The following is a 15,551-nucleotide window of genomic DNA, read 5'->3' on the forward strand; positions in this document are numbered from 1 at the left end:
TTAAATGAAAAGGAAAGCATAAAGATTTTATTCAAGGTGATGAAAAGAGCATATACAGAACTACGTTACACAATCTCATAAAATTGACTAAAACCATACATAGTAGTTTTTAATCAAAGAAATTAAATGCAATAAAGTACATGAAATAAATATAGGTAACGGTTGGTCCTTACAAGTTCATAGCCCCATCAACTCATGGTGTTGTTGTAATGAAACAAGTTTATTGTTCACTTACCATACATCATACATGAGATATTGAAATTCTCCTATCACCCAATTTTTCGGTACGATTCGTGAAATTTTAGGATGGACAACTTAATATTTTCCGATACTGTAAAACTATGCTTTTATTTGGCGGACTTGTTTCTCCATAAGGTTCTAGCTCTTGCGACTTCATTGCCATTCTCTAAACAAAGCAAATGATTAAATTCATGAGGAACATCATTGGATGAAGCTGATAGAGAATTTAACACACTATCTCTTCCACATTCTCTCCGATACTCTAAAGTAATTGCCGCTAGTTCATAATTTTCCCTTACTGCTTCTGAGGTTCCCTGCATTATTATGCATATGAAATCTTATTACGACAAATGACAAATATTATAATTTGTCAACAATGAGGATGTTGTTGTTTCCGCTTAATAGGGAACTACTCTCATTTTGCTACATTTTAAATCAAAAAGCTCTAAGCTTTCAAATCGAAAATGTAGCAAGATATAAGTTTGTTGATTATCAATGTAACTAAACCTATGTTTGATTACCTCAAGAATCCAGCTTATGTACTTAGCATTATTCACATGTTGATTGGGATCCAAGTCGAACCATAAAGGCTGCAATTCATGAAAATTATGTGTTAGAGTATATAATATATTCTGGGGTCTCAATCATAAGCTTAAGCTTTTGGTTGAGTTGGTTCTTTTATATGACATCATGTGAGGGGAAGTGTTGGAAATACTTCACATGTGAGACAAGATCCCACATAGATAAAATAAAATGTTGTGGACCAATCTTCCTACTAGCATATGGTTTTGAGAAATAATGAACTTCACCAAGTGTATGTGCAAATCAACGCTTTTGACATGAGGGCCCACAGGTTTCATGTGTCCACACGAGTGGGCCATGATGATATTATGTGACGAATTGTCACGGCCTACTGATACCATGTCAAGGAACCAACACAACCAAAAGCTTAAGTTGATGGTTAAGGCCCCATGATATGTTATATACTCTAACATTATGCGCATTGATCACTTAGTTAAGTAAATAAATTATATAAAAAGTGTATATAATTTAATACATTATTTTATTTTAATCTATTTCAAAAGCAAAAACTATAAATCTTTGACCGCAAAGAGAAGATGGAAGAATGCACCTTAATTCCTCGTAGAATATGATCCGCTTGATCTTCCTCAAGTTTAAGCAACTTTCTAAGCTTATCATCCTTATTACTTGGCAAAGGATCAAGATAATCTCTCACATAAGGATCTCCTTTTGCTTTAATCTCCTCTGGAATTTTCGACAGACGTCTTGTTTTTTCATTAATCATCAAAAATTCACTGTAATCATTTGCATATATTCAATCCATTAAATTTTTTTAGTTTAAATTTTGTTTAATTGCTAGAGTATAATACTTCCATTTTAATTGTATTTGACCCAAAAACTCGCACGATTTAATTAGTTAAAATTTACAAATTAATGAAATGTAACAAATAATATGAATCGGTTAAAGGCAATAATAACCTGTCAACTCGCATGAAGATGTTTCCTGTACTTGCATCAGTTAGGGCAGAGCTACATTTAAGGCAGTGTTTTGACAAGCCTGAGCACCAAGTCTCAACCTTAACTATATCACCCCTGCAAATTTGTTGCCGGACAATAAATGTAGCCATTTACTAGCAATTATTAGGTGGGTCGGGTCAAGATGTTCAAAATTAAGTACCCACTTCACTACTAACTAGGTAGCACAACACTTGTCAAAAAAAAAATTGGAACATTTTAGTACCAAATGTAAGTTACAATTATAATATTTCATATAAAACATTATAGTGAATAATAGTACCAAATGTAACTAACTAGGTAGCATCATATTAGTGAATAAGAAAAGTCGTGGTAGACCTAAGTGAACATGGAAGGAGCAATTAAAAATCCACTTAGGTGAGTTGCACCTCTTCGAGGACCTAACGAGCGATAAAATTAGTTGGAGGCGTCGAATTCGTGTGCCAGATTTTCGATAGTCGCTTTTCATTACCCTCTTTCTGCTCGATGCAGTTTTGCTTATTTATTTATTTATATTTATTTATTTATTTGTTTATTATTTTTTCAAACGGTTGTATCCGAGTCCATTTTGTTCTGTATCTTGCATGTTACTTTTTCTACACTATCTTGGTGCTACCGATCTCTCATATTGCAGGACTCTCACTACTTGTGGGTTTTATTTGATTGCACATTTCTCTTACACTCTCCCTGGAGGGGTACATGTATGATATGTCCTCTACCTTTCCCCCCAAACTCTGGGTTTGTATGGGACACAGAGCTGATGACCATGACCATATAAAAAGAGAGAAATTTAAACATGTTTTTTCATAGCGACAACTAAGCCTTTTTTGGTAGAAGTGAATTTGCATCAGGGACGATCGACTATAAACTCTTTCTTATTAGCTATAATACTTGATGAGTTGTCTAAACATATTTGTGAAAGTGTTTTTCGATGCATGTTATTTGTTGACGGCATTGTATTCGTAGCTGAGACCAGTGAAAAAGTCAATGCATGGCTAGCGCATTAGAAGGCGACTCTAAAAAGAAAAAGGGCTACGATTAAGCTTCTATAAAACGGAATACTTATTGTGCAATTTTAGTGGAAAAAAGATTTTGTGACGACAACCAAATTTAAATATTCACTTCAACAAATTAAATTTTTGCAACATTAGATTTAGTGCCAATTAAAAAATGCCACCGGTTAATATTTTTAGTGTAATAATTCTTGGTTTTTATTTTGTGTTCCACTATTTAGTGACACTTTATTTGGCCTTTAGTGACATATGTAATTGTTACTATAGTCTATAATGGCATTTATGAGAAATTCCACTAGATATTATGTCGCAAAAAGTTTTAGTATGATTTTTTATTATGCTGATAAAGGGTCTAATAAATGTAATTAAAACCACTATATATATACTACTCCCTCCGTTCCTTTTTGATCTTCCACATTACTATAACGGGTAGTTTCAAAAGTTCTTCCACTTTAGAATACTTTCTATTTTTAGAAAGTTTTTATCTCACTTTTACCCCTTAAAATCCCCTTTTTCTTTTAATGTACCCATTTTCTTTTATTTATAATTATTTTCTCTCTCATACTTCCAATACAATCATTACTTCACACTACTATTTAATTAAAATAATACCCACTACAACCTCATACTTCCAATACAATCATTACTTTCCACTATTATATAATTAAAATAATACCCACTACCACCAAAGATTCTCTTTTTCTTAATCTTTGTGAAATACCCAAATAGGAAGAACAAATAGGAACGGAGGGAGTATTAGAAATTTCAAGCTGTGACATTTAAATTAAATGTCGATAAATATAACTCACTAAAAACAAATTATATTGTAGTGATTTAGGATCAATAATCCAAAGTAATGGGAAGATTGATGCAAATGTAATATATTAAGTTCAAGCTAGAAGACTTAAAAGGAGAACAACCATTGAGATGTCGTGTGATAAGAGTTTCTCAACTAGATTAAAAAGTAAATTCTATCAAGTTGTTGGTTGCCACGCCTTATTGTATTGAGGTAGAATGTTGGCCAGTTAAGAAAATATATAAACATACGATGAATGTAGGAGAGATGCGAATGTCAAAGTGAATGCGTGAATGCACCATAATGGATAAAATTATGAACCAGGTCTAAGGGCTGGTGGAAAATTGGAAGGGTCGTAGTTTAGGTGGGTTAGGGGAGAATAAGAAATAAATCATATATATATATATATATATATATATATATATATATATATATAATGAGAATCGAACTCCTATCACAATATCACAATTCACAAGGATGAAACGAAAATCCGTCAACCGTAGTCCTACTCCTTGGCAGGCTAAACGTTTTCGAGCTAGTATTAATACATAAGACCCACTTGAAAATTTAAACTTATTAATGATCAATTACATGTAATGATAACTTTATAAGAAACTTGAAAATTTTTGAATGTTTGGTTATTAGAGAAAGACATACATACCATAAAGGATAAGAATTGACTTCTACTTGCATCCTTCCAATCACCCAAATTAGGTTTCGACTTGTCATCTCCTTTGAGACTCCAAACCCTTCTACCACTAGTCCTGAACTTTGAAATAGGTTCAAACCAGTTTCCTGCAATTCATCAATAAATTTCCAATCAATTATAATTATATTCATATATACCGATAGACTACACAATATGTCTCGAGAAGTCATCAAGATGTCTTAAGCTAAGCTAATGTTGAAGCCCAATATATATTATATACTCTATGTATCATATAAATTTTTAATTATCAATTTAAATTTTTAATTGAGTTGATTCTTTAATATATTGTAGACGACTCTATAGAATAGTATTCCGGTAATTTGATGAGTTATTTATAAATTTCTTTAATTAGTAATCCAACTACTCTTGTCTCTTAATAGAACGCCATTTTTTGACCCAAATCTAGGGCAAATTGAGTATTAGTTAACTATGATTTTTTTTATTAGGGTAACCCTTTGTTATATAAAATGGTCATATATATGATTATTTTCAAATCTAAATGACTTAATATTTGACTATAAAATAGTTGCTCCTAGGAGTGAATCAAAAGATCCAATTAAAATGACAAAAATAGATATAAAGTTGAAAAATTGTCAAAAATAATTCAATTTACTTATTTGTTGGGTATAATCCCCACCTTTGAATTATTGTTTAATAATTTAATATTTGCTATGTATTTGCTCTCGGGTTACCTACTAATTTAAACCATCATATCCCTACCTCCTGAACCACCACAATTCCACCTCTCTCTGAGAATGTTGTAATTTAAACCATTATAGCCCTACCTCCTGAACCACCACAATTCCACCTCTCTCTCTGAGTATGTTGTAATTTAAATCATCATAGCCCTACCTCCTGAACCACCACAATTCTTTGGGACCAAATGTATATTAAAGATGTAATTATTAGAAAATAATTAATAAATAGGAGATTTACACACAGATGAGTGAAATGATAGATTATTTTTTATAATTTTTCTTAAAAAAAATAGAACCTGAGTATAATTGAGCAAAGCTTCCAAGGATGCTTTCTGATGGATATCAAGTTCATAGAGTCTAACCAAGAAATTTTGACTCACAACATACTCATCTAGTGTAAACCTTCTCTTTTCAACTCCATAATTCACACTCTGCAACATCAACATATGAATCAAATCAATATTATCATGCACCCAACAAAAATTATTAGTAAATTAAAAAGAATATATAGTAATTAGGATGAAACAGAAAATGCTAGAATTAATTGAGTATATAACATATCTTCAACTTTAAACATCAGCTTAAATTTTTGGTTAAATTCGTTCTTTAACTCGGAATATAGACTAATCCAAGTTACCAGCCCTCAACCATCTGCTTAAGCTTATGGTTGAAGCCCCGAATATCTTATACTTCTAACATGCCTTTTTACAGAAAAGCCCTTAACAATACAGTGGACGAAATACTCATTATGTGTACTGAATCTACTTGACTTGACTTGACCCTCTTGTTTAGTTTAAGTAAACTCAATACAATACCTGGTCAAAGTTGTTGAGCATATGTTCTTGAAGATGATCAACCTTAACATGCAATCTACCAAGTTGAGAAGGTAAATTGGGTCTCAAACTAAAGAAACTTGGGGTGTTATCAATTGATAATAATGATCTTCCTTTCAAAACCTTTGATGGAGCTGGGATTAATGCTGGAAAATTTGATACAACTCCTGAAATTGGAGCCATGATAGCTGTTTTCTTCTCCTACACAATAGTATATATCTTTGATCATATAGAATTCATAGATCTTGTTTTCTTTTCTTTATTTTATTTAATGCCCAATTTACAAAGAAATTGGCATTGTTATATTTGTTTCTGACCATTTAACCAAAAGCTGTATAAGATGAGTAATTGTAGCATATACACCTTGGTAGTCCGTTATTGGTGTTTAAAACAGATCCGTTGAATCGATATTTACTCGATTTTGAAATCGAACCCAACTTAACCCGATTTAAAAATTAATTTTAAATTATATAAAAATCAATGTGAACTCAAGATTTGATTTAAATCGACTCGATGACCCGCATGAACACCTCTACAACCCTCCGAAACAATAAGTTTTCCCTTTTTACTATTTTTTGGAATATTTATTCGAGTTATCAAGTCAATATCGAGTTAGATATTTTAGATCGGTTCAAAAACGATTCTTGTATTCATATTGTATTTTTCATAATTATTAATCTATTTTTAATGTTGGGTCAAATCAAATTCAATTACAAATTCAAATTAATATCAAATCAACGGATCCATTTTACACACCTAACCAACTTTTCAAAGAGCTACCTATATTTATTAAATGGGCCAAATTCAAAGTTAGGGATACACTGAAAGTATTGTTTGATGTTTTTGGGGTGCTATCATTAATACAAGAGAGGTACTACAAGCAACTTGATACTGCCATACGTCATTACTCTTGTGCCAGCAGGCACCACTGGTTTTATACTTTATTTTATACTCCACTGCTATACTAATTCCTAGTAATTGCATACCCCTTTGAATTTCTCTTTTTAATACTTCTCATTTTTCTTATGAAAAGCTGAAAGTTAGTTGAACCCTAGCTAGCAACCAGTCAATAATAATAATAATAATAATAATTAAGGAGTAATTAATAATTATATAGAAAATTAAATTTACAAATTCATATGGATTACTACACCTTAATATTTCTGATTTGTTGACCATTAACATAGAGGTTTTACTAGCACGTGGGGTCACTTGACCCATTTAGAAGCCCCCTTGCCTAGCTTCCCCTCAACAATCATTAAGAATCCCGAGCGGTATTGGAACGTATAAGAGTTCCGCCTGAAGAGGTCCCTAATAGCATAGTCCTCTCTGCCCTTGAATAAGCATCAAACACAAAGTATAATGTTTTAGTACTTTCTCCGCTTCACTGTATTTGCTATATTTGATTTTTTACATAATTTGATGTATTATTTTGATTATTTATATATTGAACTACACACATTTAAAAATTATAAAACTTAATATTATAAAAGTATGCGATTAGAAGATTTAAATAAGATCCCACTTGACTATATTTTTTCTTACACATTAGCCGCAATATATAAAAAAAGCTTGAACGATAAATAGTGTCAAAAACCGTTATGTAGCGAATATTTCAGAAGGAAGGAAGTAATAAATAAATAAATAAAGAGATTGAATTGTATTGATGATATTAAAAGATGGTTAAAACGTCTGAATGAATTTAAAAAGTGATGGATTTATTTCAAAAACATGGAAAGAAAATGAAAGAGACAATTAAAAATAAAAAATGATGCTATATGAGAGGGACGAAGGGAGTGAATTATTTAAATCCATACTAAAATTAAAAAGGAAATTTTGCCCAAAATAGTCTTATCTATTATTCATTTACTGTGAATAATCCCTATTATTAATTATTTTTAAATAATCTAACCTTTGTACATTATTTGCCGACAACACTCCTTTTTACATTTTAATAGGCTATTATAGGCACCAACTACCCAAGAAGAGTAAAGTTAGAACAACAAAAAAGTATAAGCGGGAATAAGTGATTGTAACGGCTAGTAGGTACCTACAATAGCTGGTTAAAATGTGGAAAATGGGCGCTGTTAGTAAAAATATACAAAGGTTGGATTATATAGAAATAATCAATAATAGGAATTATTCACAGCAGATGGGCAATAGGTGAGATTATTCTAGACAATTTTTCCAATTAAAAACAAATATATAGTCGCTTTTAGGAGTGTTCGACATATCAGTTTCAATAGTTGTTAGTGTTAATAAGGCTAAAACGCCACTTTTATATTATATAATACACTTATATACATTTTAACTCCTCTCAAAAGTATATACTTTCGGTCTAAAAACACTTGTTATTTAAACTTACACAAATTCTCAATTAAAACAGTCTTAATGTCGCCAATTTTATTCATAAAGTTATTTTTTAAAACTATGTATAGCATGGGGTATATGCTTTAGTAGAAGTATAAAAATAAAAGGAATTACTATTGGTCATCATCTTTTTCATTATGTCGTTACTTTTTTATAAACTTTTAATTTTATCCATCTCTCTTCAGAAACACTCCAAACTCATTTATCTTTCAAAATTAATCTCACAAACTCAACACTTATTATTAACGAAAGCGAAATATATAGATTTTCGTCTTGATTAATTCAATTGACGAAAACTCAAAAAAGACGCAAATCTAAATTATTGATCGATTTATTTGTTTAAAATTAGTTAAATAAATAAAAATATATTAATTTTGTTTTAATTAAAGTGAGTGCAACGTACACACATTTTAAATGTCGTTTGATTTAATATGAATTAATTTGGACTCAATTATAAAAATAAAATAGATTAATTTCAATCGATTAATTTAAAATAATAAATACGTTTTTTAAAATGTAAGTGCAATATAGAAACAAGTCTATAATATCGATTGATTTAATATAAAATTAATTTTTGAAAAAAAATGAAAAATACCTAGGTCAAATCGCACAAAATGTACTAAAATTATGCGACTCGACCTAGGTCAAGTGGCACATTTTGTTATTTTTTTTACTAGACCAAGGTTGAGTCGCACATTTGTACAACTTGGTTATTTTTCTTTTTTATTTTAAAAAAAATTTTAAAATTTGATTTTAGATTTATGTCTACGTTAAAATTAATATTTTTAAGTTTTTAATTACAATCAAAATTAATTGATCAATATTTTTATATTTGTTACGTTAATTTAAATGAAATTAATTAATTGAGTTTTTAGATTTTGTCCTCATCCCGTTTAGACTAAATGAAAATTCATATATATTGCATTATTGTTAACCAAGTGTTGGATTGGTGAGATTAAGTCATACTTTCTTCTCATTTAGAATATTTTACTTTAAAAAGTGAGATATTTAACTACGATTTTTGAAAAATATATAAATGATATAATATATTCATTTAAAATTCGTTAAATTCGTCTAAATGCATACTTTATTACAAAATTTTTTTATAATTTTTTATTATGCATAGAAATATGAAAAAATAAATAAATAAAACTAGGGAGTATAAATGAATTGAAAGAATGATTGCTCGTCTAAATCCAAGTAAAACCCAGAAAAGATTTACAGAAATGGCGTTAGCAAGCTGTAGAATGGTGGTGAGAGCTTCATGGGATACTCAACAAATACAACCGTACAATCGCAATGCTCCTCGCAAAACCAATAAGAAAAACAAAAACAAAAACCAGAAATCCGACTTATTATCTTTATTCAAACCTTCAACTCCAACTCGTACCTCTCAGGATAATCAGAGCTTAAAATTTGATGTAGATGACCTTTTAAACTTCAAACACCCTACAATTTCTCTCCAAGGTATTTTACTATCTTATTTTCTTTTATTTGTTTGATTTACTATGCTGCTAATTGTTAATTGCATTTGGGTTCAATTAAATTTGATGTATTGATTGTTTCTCTAATGATTAATGGCACTATATCAATATATTGCTGTGAGATTTTGTGCAAAAGTGGAAGCAAGATCAATGAACAATAAGAAACTCAAACAAACAAAAGGATTTTGATGTGGGTTTTAGTTATTTTGGTGATTCTTGTACATTATGTTTGGATAATGATTTTGGAAGGAATGGAAAGGAAAGAGAGGGAAAGTTTGTGTGTTTTCCTTCCAAATATTTCCAACATTGGGCGGATTTGTTTTGCTCAAGATGTGAAGAAGTTCTTTCTTCTAATTCTCTTTCTTCCATTTTCATCTTCTTTCCCTCCATTTTGTTGTCCTTCCTTTCCCTCCATTTTCTCCTATCCAAATAGTGTTAGTGACATTGATGCTGAAAGCCTTTTGCTTTTCAAATAGATTTTCGGTTTGATGGGTGTACACTTGAAATGGTTGTGTTTGATAAACCCCAGGTGTTATTGGTTAACTGATTTTGCATTCACTTGTTTGTGCATTAAGAACCAGTCAAAACTGAGGACTCAACATACTTGGGATATGAGAGATGGTTGCCAAGCCCCCCAAAGGTAGAGAAACCTCGATCTTCACACAATGCAGCTGCTTTGGCGTATATTGGAGACTGTATATATGAGGTAGAGCATGTGATAAATGGTGTTCTATCACGAGTTTTATTTCTTTGTTGAAGTTTTTCTACTGGCTATTAGCTAACTTTAGTGGGACTAACTTTTACCTATCATCGAGTAGAATGTTGTTGAATTGTGTATTTTAATAGAAGAACTAGGATTATCAAGATAAAATCACATGTTGATCGTTGTTATTACCATTAAGTATTTCTTTTTTTAGGTTCTTATACTCAGTCTTAACCATTTTTGTTGTGGTGTTAGCTTGTTAATGTAGCTGCATTCCATGAATTCAAATGTAATGATTTGATTTTAGTTAAAAAAAAACTGGGAAACAAAGAGGGTTCATGTTGCTGATTATGCAATTCTTTATACACATTTTCTAGCTGGAAACACAGGGTTTGGAAAATCATCAAGTAAATTTAATAGATTTTCAGTTTTCTATTTAGGGCATATGTATTCAAGTTAATCAATAGTTGTAAAGCAATAATGTGGGAGGAAACCTAACATGAAATTTTCTCACCAACCACTGGTGAGTGACTCACTGACTTGTGACTTATGTGATGCATCCTTTCTATTCCAGTTTGGAAAATGAAATGGGATTGGGGGTATCATTTTTCTTTCATAGGAATTGATTTCATAATCTTGCAGCTCAACATAAAAGACAAACTTCTCTTCTTTTTTTGATTGGGGGTGCCAAGTTACAAATAGACCTGGCTTTGAAGAGGAATGTGGGTTTTTGATTGGCTGGTCGCCATCCCTTATAAGATCAATGGCTTTCTGATAAGTGTGCTATTATGCTGTAACTAATTGGTGAAAGAAAATTGCATATCTAATATATTTAATGTTGTAATCGTTGAAGATAAATAGTCCGATATAAGTGATTCATGGTGCTCATGAAAGCCAACGGTAAATAAGGATGCCTTACACAATGCAGTGATACACTACTGACTATGAACTGCTTGTGGCTCGATTCTTTCTGTTGAAACAAATTATATGTCTATGTCAAATTTCCTATAAGGTTTATTTCTCACTATATTTTAATTGCGATATGCAGTTATATGCTCGGAGACATTTTTTAGCTCCTGCGCTAAGTATAGAGGACTACAATGATCATGTGATGGCAGTAGTACGGTGTGAGGCACAGGTGTGTTTCTGCTGCATTTGAAACTTTCTTACAAGTTACAAGCCTGTGAGTGTTTAATTAAGACAAACTATGAAAATATTGCTTCCTAGCCCATCAATTCTCACGGCAAATATTGATGGGGCTAAAGATTTAATTATAATGGACTAAAGTAAAATGACTCATTATAGCATGTGCACTTCTCATTTATGTAAAGTTGCACATGATGTTTTCTACCAAAGATCAATCGGAAACAACCTCCTTGTTAGTTTTATCACTAACAAGGGTAAAGTTGTGTACATCTGACTCTCCCAAACCCACCCTTGGTGGGAGCCACGCAATGACATTGGGTAATAAATGTTGTTGTTGCTTCCCTCCTTTTTTATATTGTACAAAGGGGGCAGTTTGTCATTTATAAACTTTATCAACTTTTGATTTCTACATCGGAGAAAAGCATCTGATTTGAACTTTACATTTTCTCTCCTTTCTTTCAATATGATATGCCAAGAAGCTAAATGTCTTAGGCTGCTTACTTGAATATGCTATAATTAAAAAATTGAGAATCGAAGATAAGGAATTAAAGGGATTATACCTTAGACTCTGTCTTCTCTATTCAATAAAAAAAGTGTTTTCTTAAACGTTAACTGGTTCCTTTTTTTCTCATTCACTGATGTGCTTTGAGGAGCTCAATCCTTCAACATCATATGAATAGTTTCTGTGAATCAGCCTCATCGGAGCAGTCAACAGGAACATCCATAAAAATTTGTTAAAACTGCTTGTGGAAGGACCACATAAGGTTGTCAATCAGAAGACATTACAGAAAATGTGTCTAAAGCATTTAGATAATAGGTTTATGGGGCAAGCCTGGGTATTGCTTAGCAAAGAGTGATGGGAATCAAATGTAATTTTTATACATAGGGGAGATTATAAAAGAAGAAAGACCTGGGATGATTTGAGGAGTTTATTGCTGTTGTTTTTGCTTTCTTGAGGGAGCATCAAGCTACTCAAACAGCTCTATTATATATTAATCTATGTCTATATTTTCTATAGTTTCCCAAAAATAACTCAATCTTCAATTTTCTATCTTTATGTCTCATACCGATAAGGAATTAGAACAATAAAACTGTGATCCATTTGTCCTCATTCTAGCTAAGTGAGTGCGGCGCAGTGCAAAATTTCGGGTGCATGACAGTCATGAAACAGCTTTTTCGGGTCAATGCAGATGGTTATGCTGTTGTTTCGGCCTTTTGCGGTAAGCTCATAAACATTGACATCCTGTCGCGACACAACAATGCGAGCAATATATTGCACTATGTGAGGGTTGATTCTCCTTACGCTAAATCAGTAAGAGTAGGCAAGGATTTTCATTTTTCTGGAGGTGTTATCTGCTTTGCACTGAGCCATTGAATAATATTGTACTATATTGTGTGTTGCTCAAACTTGGAAACTCATATCCAACATGGGTATGGGAAAAAGTGTCAAACTCCACTAATTTATGAAACTTAATTGTCCTATCCATGTCGAAGTGGTAGGAATCCAACATGAGTACGTGAAATAAAATCAAGCATCCGGGTTACTTCGATTATATTATTAGTTTCTCAATTTCTCTAGGGCTTATGTTAGATACATAGATGGATATATTCTTCTAATTTGTCAAATTTTGATTTCTCTTATCTATGTTCACCACATTTCAGGATGCATTACTTCATAAACTTTGCAACGGGGATTTTCTGTCTATAGAAGAGAGGTATCTTCTCATTCTTTGGTGACTACCAAGTTCGGGTGTGGGCCTAGTGTATAAAGAATAGCCAAATGTTTACTCCTTTGTGTCGTTAGTCTAGATTCCTATCGGTGACCAACTGCCCTATAGAAATTATTTGTTTCTTTCGACCTGGTTCTTATCAGTGAGCCAAATTACTTGCACTAGTCGTCAGCCCACGTAATGCAGTCTTATATCTCCCCCCCTCCACCCAAAGACATGTTGTATTAATTGCTTATGGATGACTATTACATGGTAGTTAACTGCTTGTGTCTTGAGGCCTCACCATGATGTTTAACTTTGATTTACAGTTTTTTTGTGTTTGCTAATTTTACATTTCTTTTTTTGATTTATAGAGACGTTTTACGGTGGGGAAAGAACATTACTTCAGCTAAAACCCGAACTACAAAACGTGCTGGTGTAGCAGTTTATAATAGAGCATCTTCTCTGGAAACACTGGTCAGTTGCTACATTGTAATCTCAACAAAAACATTCATTTCCCCAATGCCATTAAGCGGCTCTTAACCAGGGTTGGGTTTGGGGGGGTCGGATGTACGCAAACTTACCCTTGTTAGTGTTAGAGGTTGTTACCGATCGACCCTTGGTAACTAGTTAAAGATTAAGCTTTTTACATTTCGCTTACCAGATTCCACTATATACAGAATCCATATGTAAACATAGTTTTGGTTTGTAAATCAAGGCAAGACATTCATGTGAAATAAATACTAATCTCTACGTCAAATAGCTTGAGACATGCGTGCAAATACCCTGTATACTCATATCACAATCAAATAATACAATCCCTATTAGCAAAATGTTTGATTCGTATTTGATGGTACTTTTGTAGATTGGTTATCTATACCTCACGAACGCTGAGCGCTTGGAGGAATTGATGTCAAAACTGGGATTCTCAGTCGGTGTCTCCAACCAATCAATTCTCGAGGGTGTCAAAAGTATGTGCAAACGATTGAAACCTATGATTTTTATTTAATTCGTAACAAATTTCTCAAGCTAACACAAATGATGTATCTGTCATTAACGTCGCCCATATGCAGCGACTCGTCGCATAGTTTCTGACCCAATTTTGCGACATCAGTGAAGAAGGGGCGACTTGTCGAATACTCTCTGGAAACATACCAAACATCAGAAGGCTTGCGACGACTCGTCGCTTTCTCCATTCCAAGAAGCGATGACTCGTCGCAGGCTGCTGTTCCCGTACTTCACTCGTTCTTCTTTGATTCATCTATCCCATGACTAAGACTCGATTCGAGTCATTAATCATCAACAGTTAACGTAGTAGCCTTTAGGGATTACTTGATCTTATATTTGTGAGTTTGTGACAGTGGAGTTGCAGAACTTGAAGCAAAAGGGACCGAGAGAGAAGAAGCCTCTTCCAAACCGATCAAAAACGTTGCCGAACAGTATTGAAGCACAGCAAGCTTTGTTATAATGTTCGAAGAACATACCACTGATGATGATACATAGACATCCAGCAGTTATCAGTTGAAACGAGAGAATGCAATGCTGACAATTTCCTGGAAATACGACAGTGTTTTTATGGTCGAATCAAGTAGTAATTCATATCATGTATACCAGTTTCATAGCGTATGCGATGCACATTGTTTTTTAATACTTCAATTTTTTTGGTGAATCGAGCTACCCCTAGTTAATAACTAAAAAGCTAATACATAATAATCAAAAAAGAAAAAATACAACCTTCAAATACAATGGTAGAATATAATATGGTATGTACATGTATTAGTCTTTATATAAATATTGTGAATTTGTACGACCTGTCCTTGACATAGTACCAGAGCTAGGGAAGCGGCTACATGTTAGAAAAGGAATTGTTTTCAAATTCTTTGTTTTAGGGTACAACTACTGTACAAGCTTAATTTCTAGCGCAAATGCATGTAATATCTTTTATATATATATATATATATATATATATATATATATATATATATATATATATATATATATATATATATATATATATATATATATATATATATATATATATATATATATATCATGAAAAATAATGGAAACATTTATTTGTTGATTTGTTGAATATATATGTGTTTTTACCAATAGGAATAGGAATTTTGGAAAAAAAATCCACGGTTTTAGTATATGGTATGGATTACATCACCTAAATATTACCGATTTTACTACACCTAAAGATTTTTTATTAAAAAAGTTTCATGGGTTGGAACCTTAATCCAAATCCATATTTATCATCTACGTTTTGATTCGAGGAGTGGAGAAAGTAAATATCCATTATAATTTCACA

General features: G+C 32.0%; 2 protein-coding genes across 6 annotated transcripts; one reads left to right on the forward strand and one right to left on the reverse strand.

The window, feature by feature from the left end:
• Positions 1–6,230, reverse strand: LOC130812636 (palmitoyl-acyl carrier protein thioesterase, chloroplastic-like). Of its 2 annotated transcripts, XM_057678171.1 has the most exons (7): positions 5,808–6,230; positions 5,289–5,423; positions 4,247–4,380; positions 1,741–1,854; positions 1,373–1,556; positions 762–830; positions 1–554 (listed from the first exon to the last, which is right to left on the reverse strand). In XM_057678171.1, exons 1-7 carry the CDS (start codon positions 6,006–6,008, stop codon positions 348–350), a joined length of 1,044 nt encoding a protein of 347 aa, XP_057534154.1. In that variant the 5' UTR covers positions 6,009–6,230; the 3' UTR covers positions 1–347. The 2 variants fall into 2 exon arrangements, with proteins under 2 accessions (XP_057534154.1, XP_057534155.1); XM_057678172.1 differs by lacking the exon at positions 1,741–1,854.
• A 3,143-nt stretch (positions 6,231–9,373) lies between these two features.
• Positions 9,374–15,169, forward strand: LOC130812637 (uncharacterized). 4 transcript variants are annotated; one of them, XM_057678178.1, is made up of 7 exons: positions 9,374–9,662; positions 10,261–10,319; positions 11,431–11,520; positions 13,191–13,243; positions 13,612–13,714; positions 14,103–14,208; positions 14,599–15,160. In XM_057678178.1, the coding sequence occupies exons 1-7, from the start codon at positions 9,374–9,376 to the stop codon at positions 14,703–14,705; spliced, it is 807 nt and encodes a 268-aa protein (XP_057534161.1). In that variant the 3' UTR covers positions 14,706–15,160. The 4 variants fall into 4 exon arrangements, with proteins under 4 accessions (XP_057534161.1, XP_057534157.1, XP_057534156.1 ...); XM_057678174.1 differs by having other exon boundaries at positions 10,261–10,385; positions 14,599–15,159; XM_057678173.1 differs by having other exon boundaries at positions 9,375–9,662; positions 10,255–10,385; positions 14,599–15,169.
• The last annotated feature ends 382 nt before the right edge of the window (positions 15,170–15,551 follow it).

The sequence above is a fragment of the Amaranthus tricolor genome, chromosome 5, assembly GCF_026212465.1.
Source record: "Amaranthus tricolor cultivar Red isolate AtriRed21 chromosome 5, ASM2621246v1, whole genome shotgun sequence".
NCBI classification, from domain to species: Eukaryota; Viridiplantae; Streptophyta; class Magnoliopsida; order Caryophyllales; family Amaranthaceae; genus Amaranthus; species Amaranthus tricolor.

Excerpts from the sequence above, each read along its gene's own strand:
- LOC130812636 (XM_057678171.1), bottom strand. The coding sequence starts at position 6,008 with ATGGCTCCAATTTCAGGAGTTGTATCAAATTTTCCAGCATTAATCCCA. Across the intron at positions 1,557-1,740 it reads ATCTTCATGCGAGTTGACAG|TGAATTTTTGATGATTAATG; the intron begins GTTATTATTGCC and ends AAATGATTACAG. Across the intron at positions 555-761 it reads ACATAAGCTGGATTCTTGAG|GGAACCTCAGAAGCAGTAAG; the intron begins GTAATCAAACAT and ends ATAATAATGCAG.
- LOC130812637 (XM_057678174.1), top strand. The coding sequence starts at position 9,374 with ATGATTGCTCGTCTAAATCCAAGTAAAACCCAGAAAAGATTTACAGAA. Across the intron at positions 11,521-13,190 it reads TAGTACGGTGTGAGGCACAG|GATGCATTACTTCATAAACT; the intron begins GTGTGTTTCTGC and ends ACCACATTTCAG. Across the intron at positions 13,715-14,102 it reads CATCTTCTCTGGAAACACTG|ATTGGTTATCTATACCTCAC; the intron begins GTCAGTTGCTAC and ends GTACTTTTGTAG.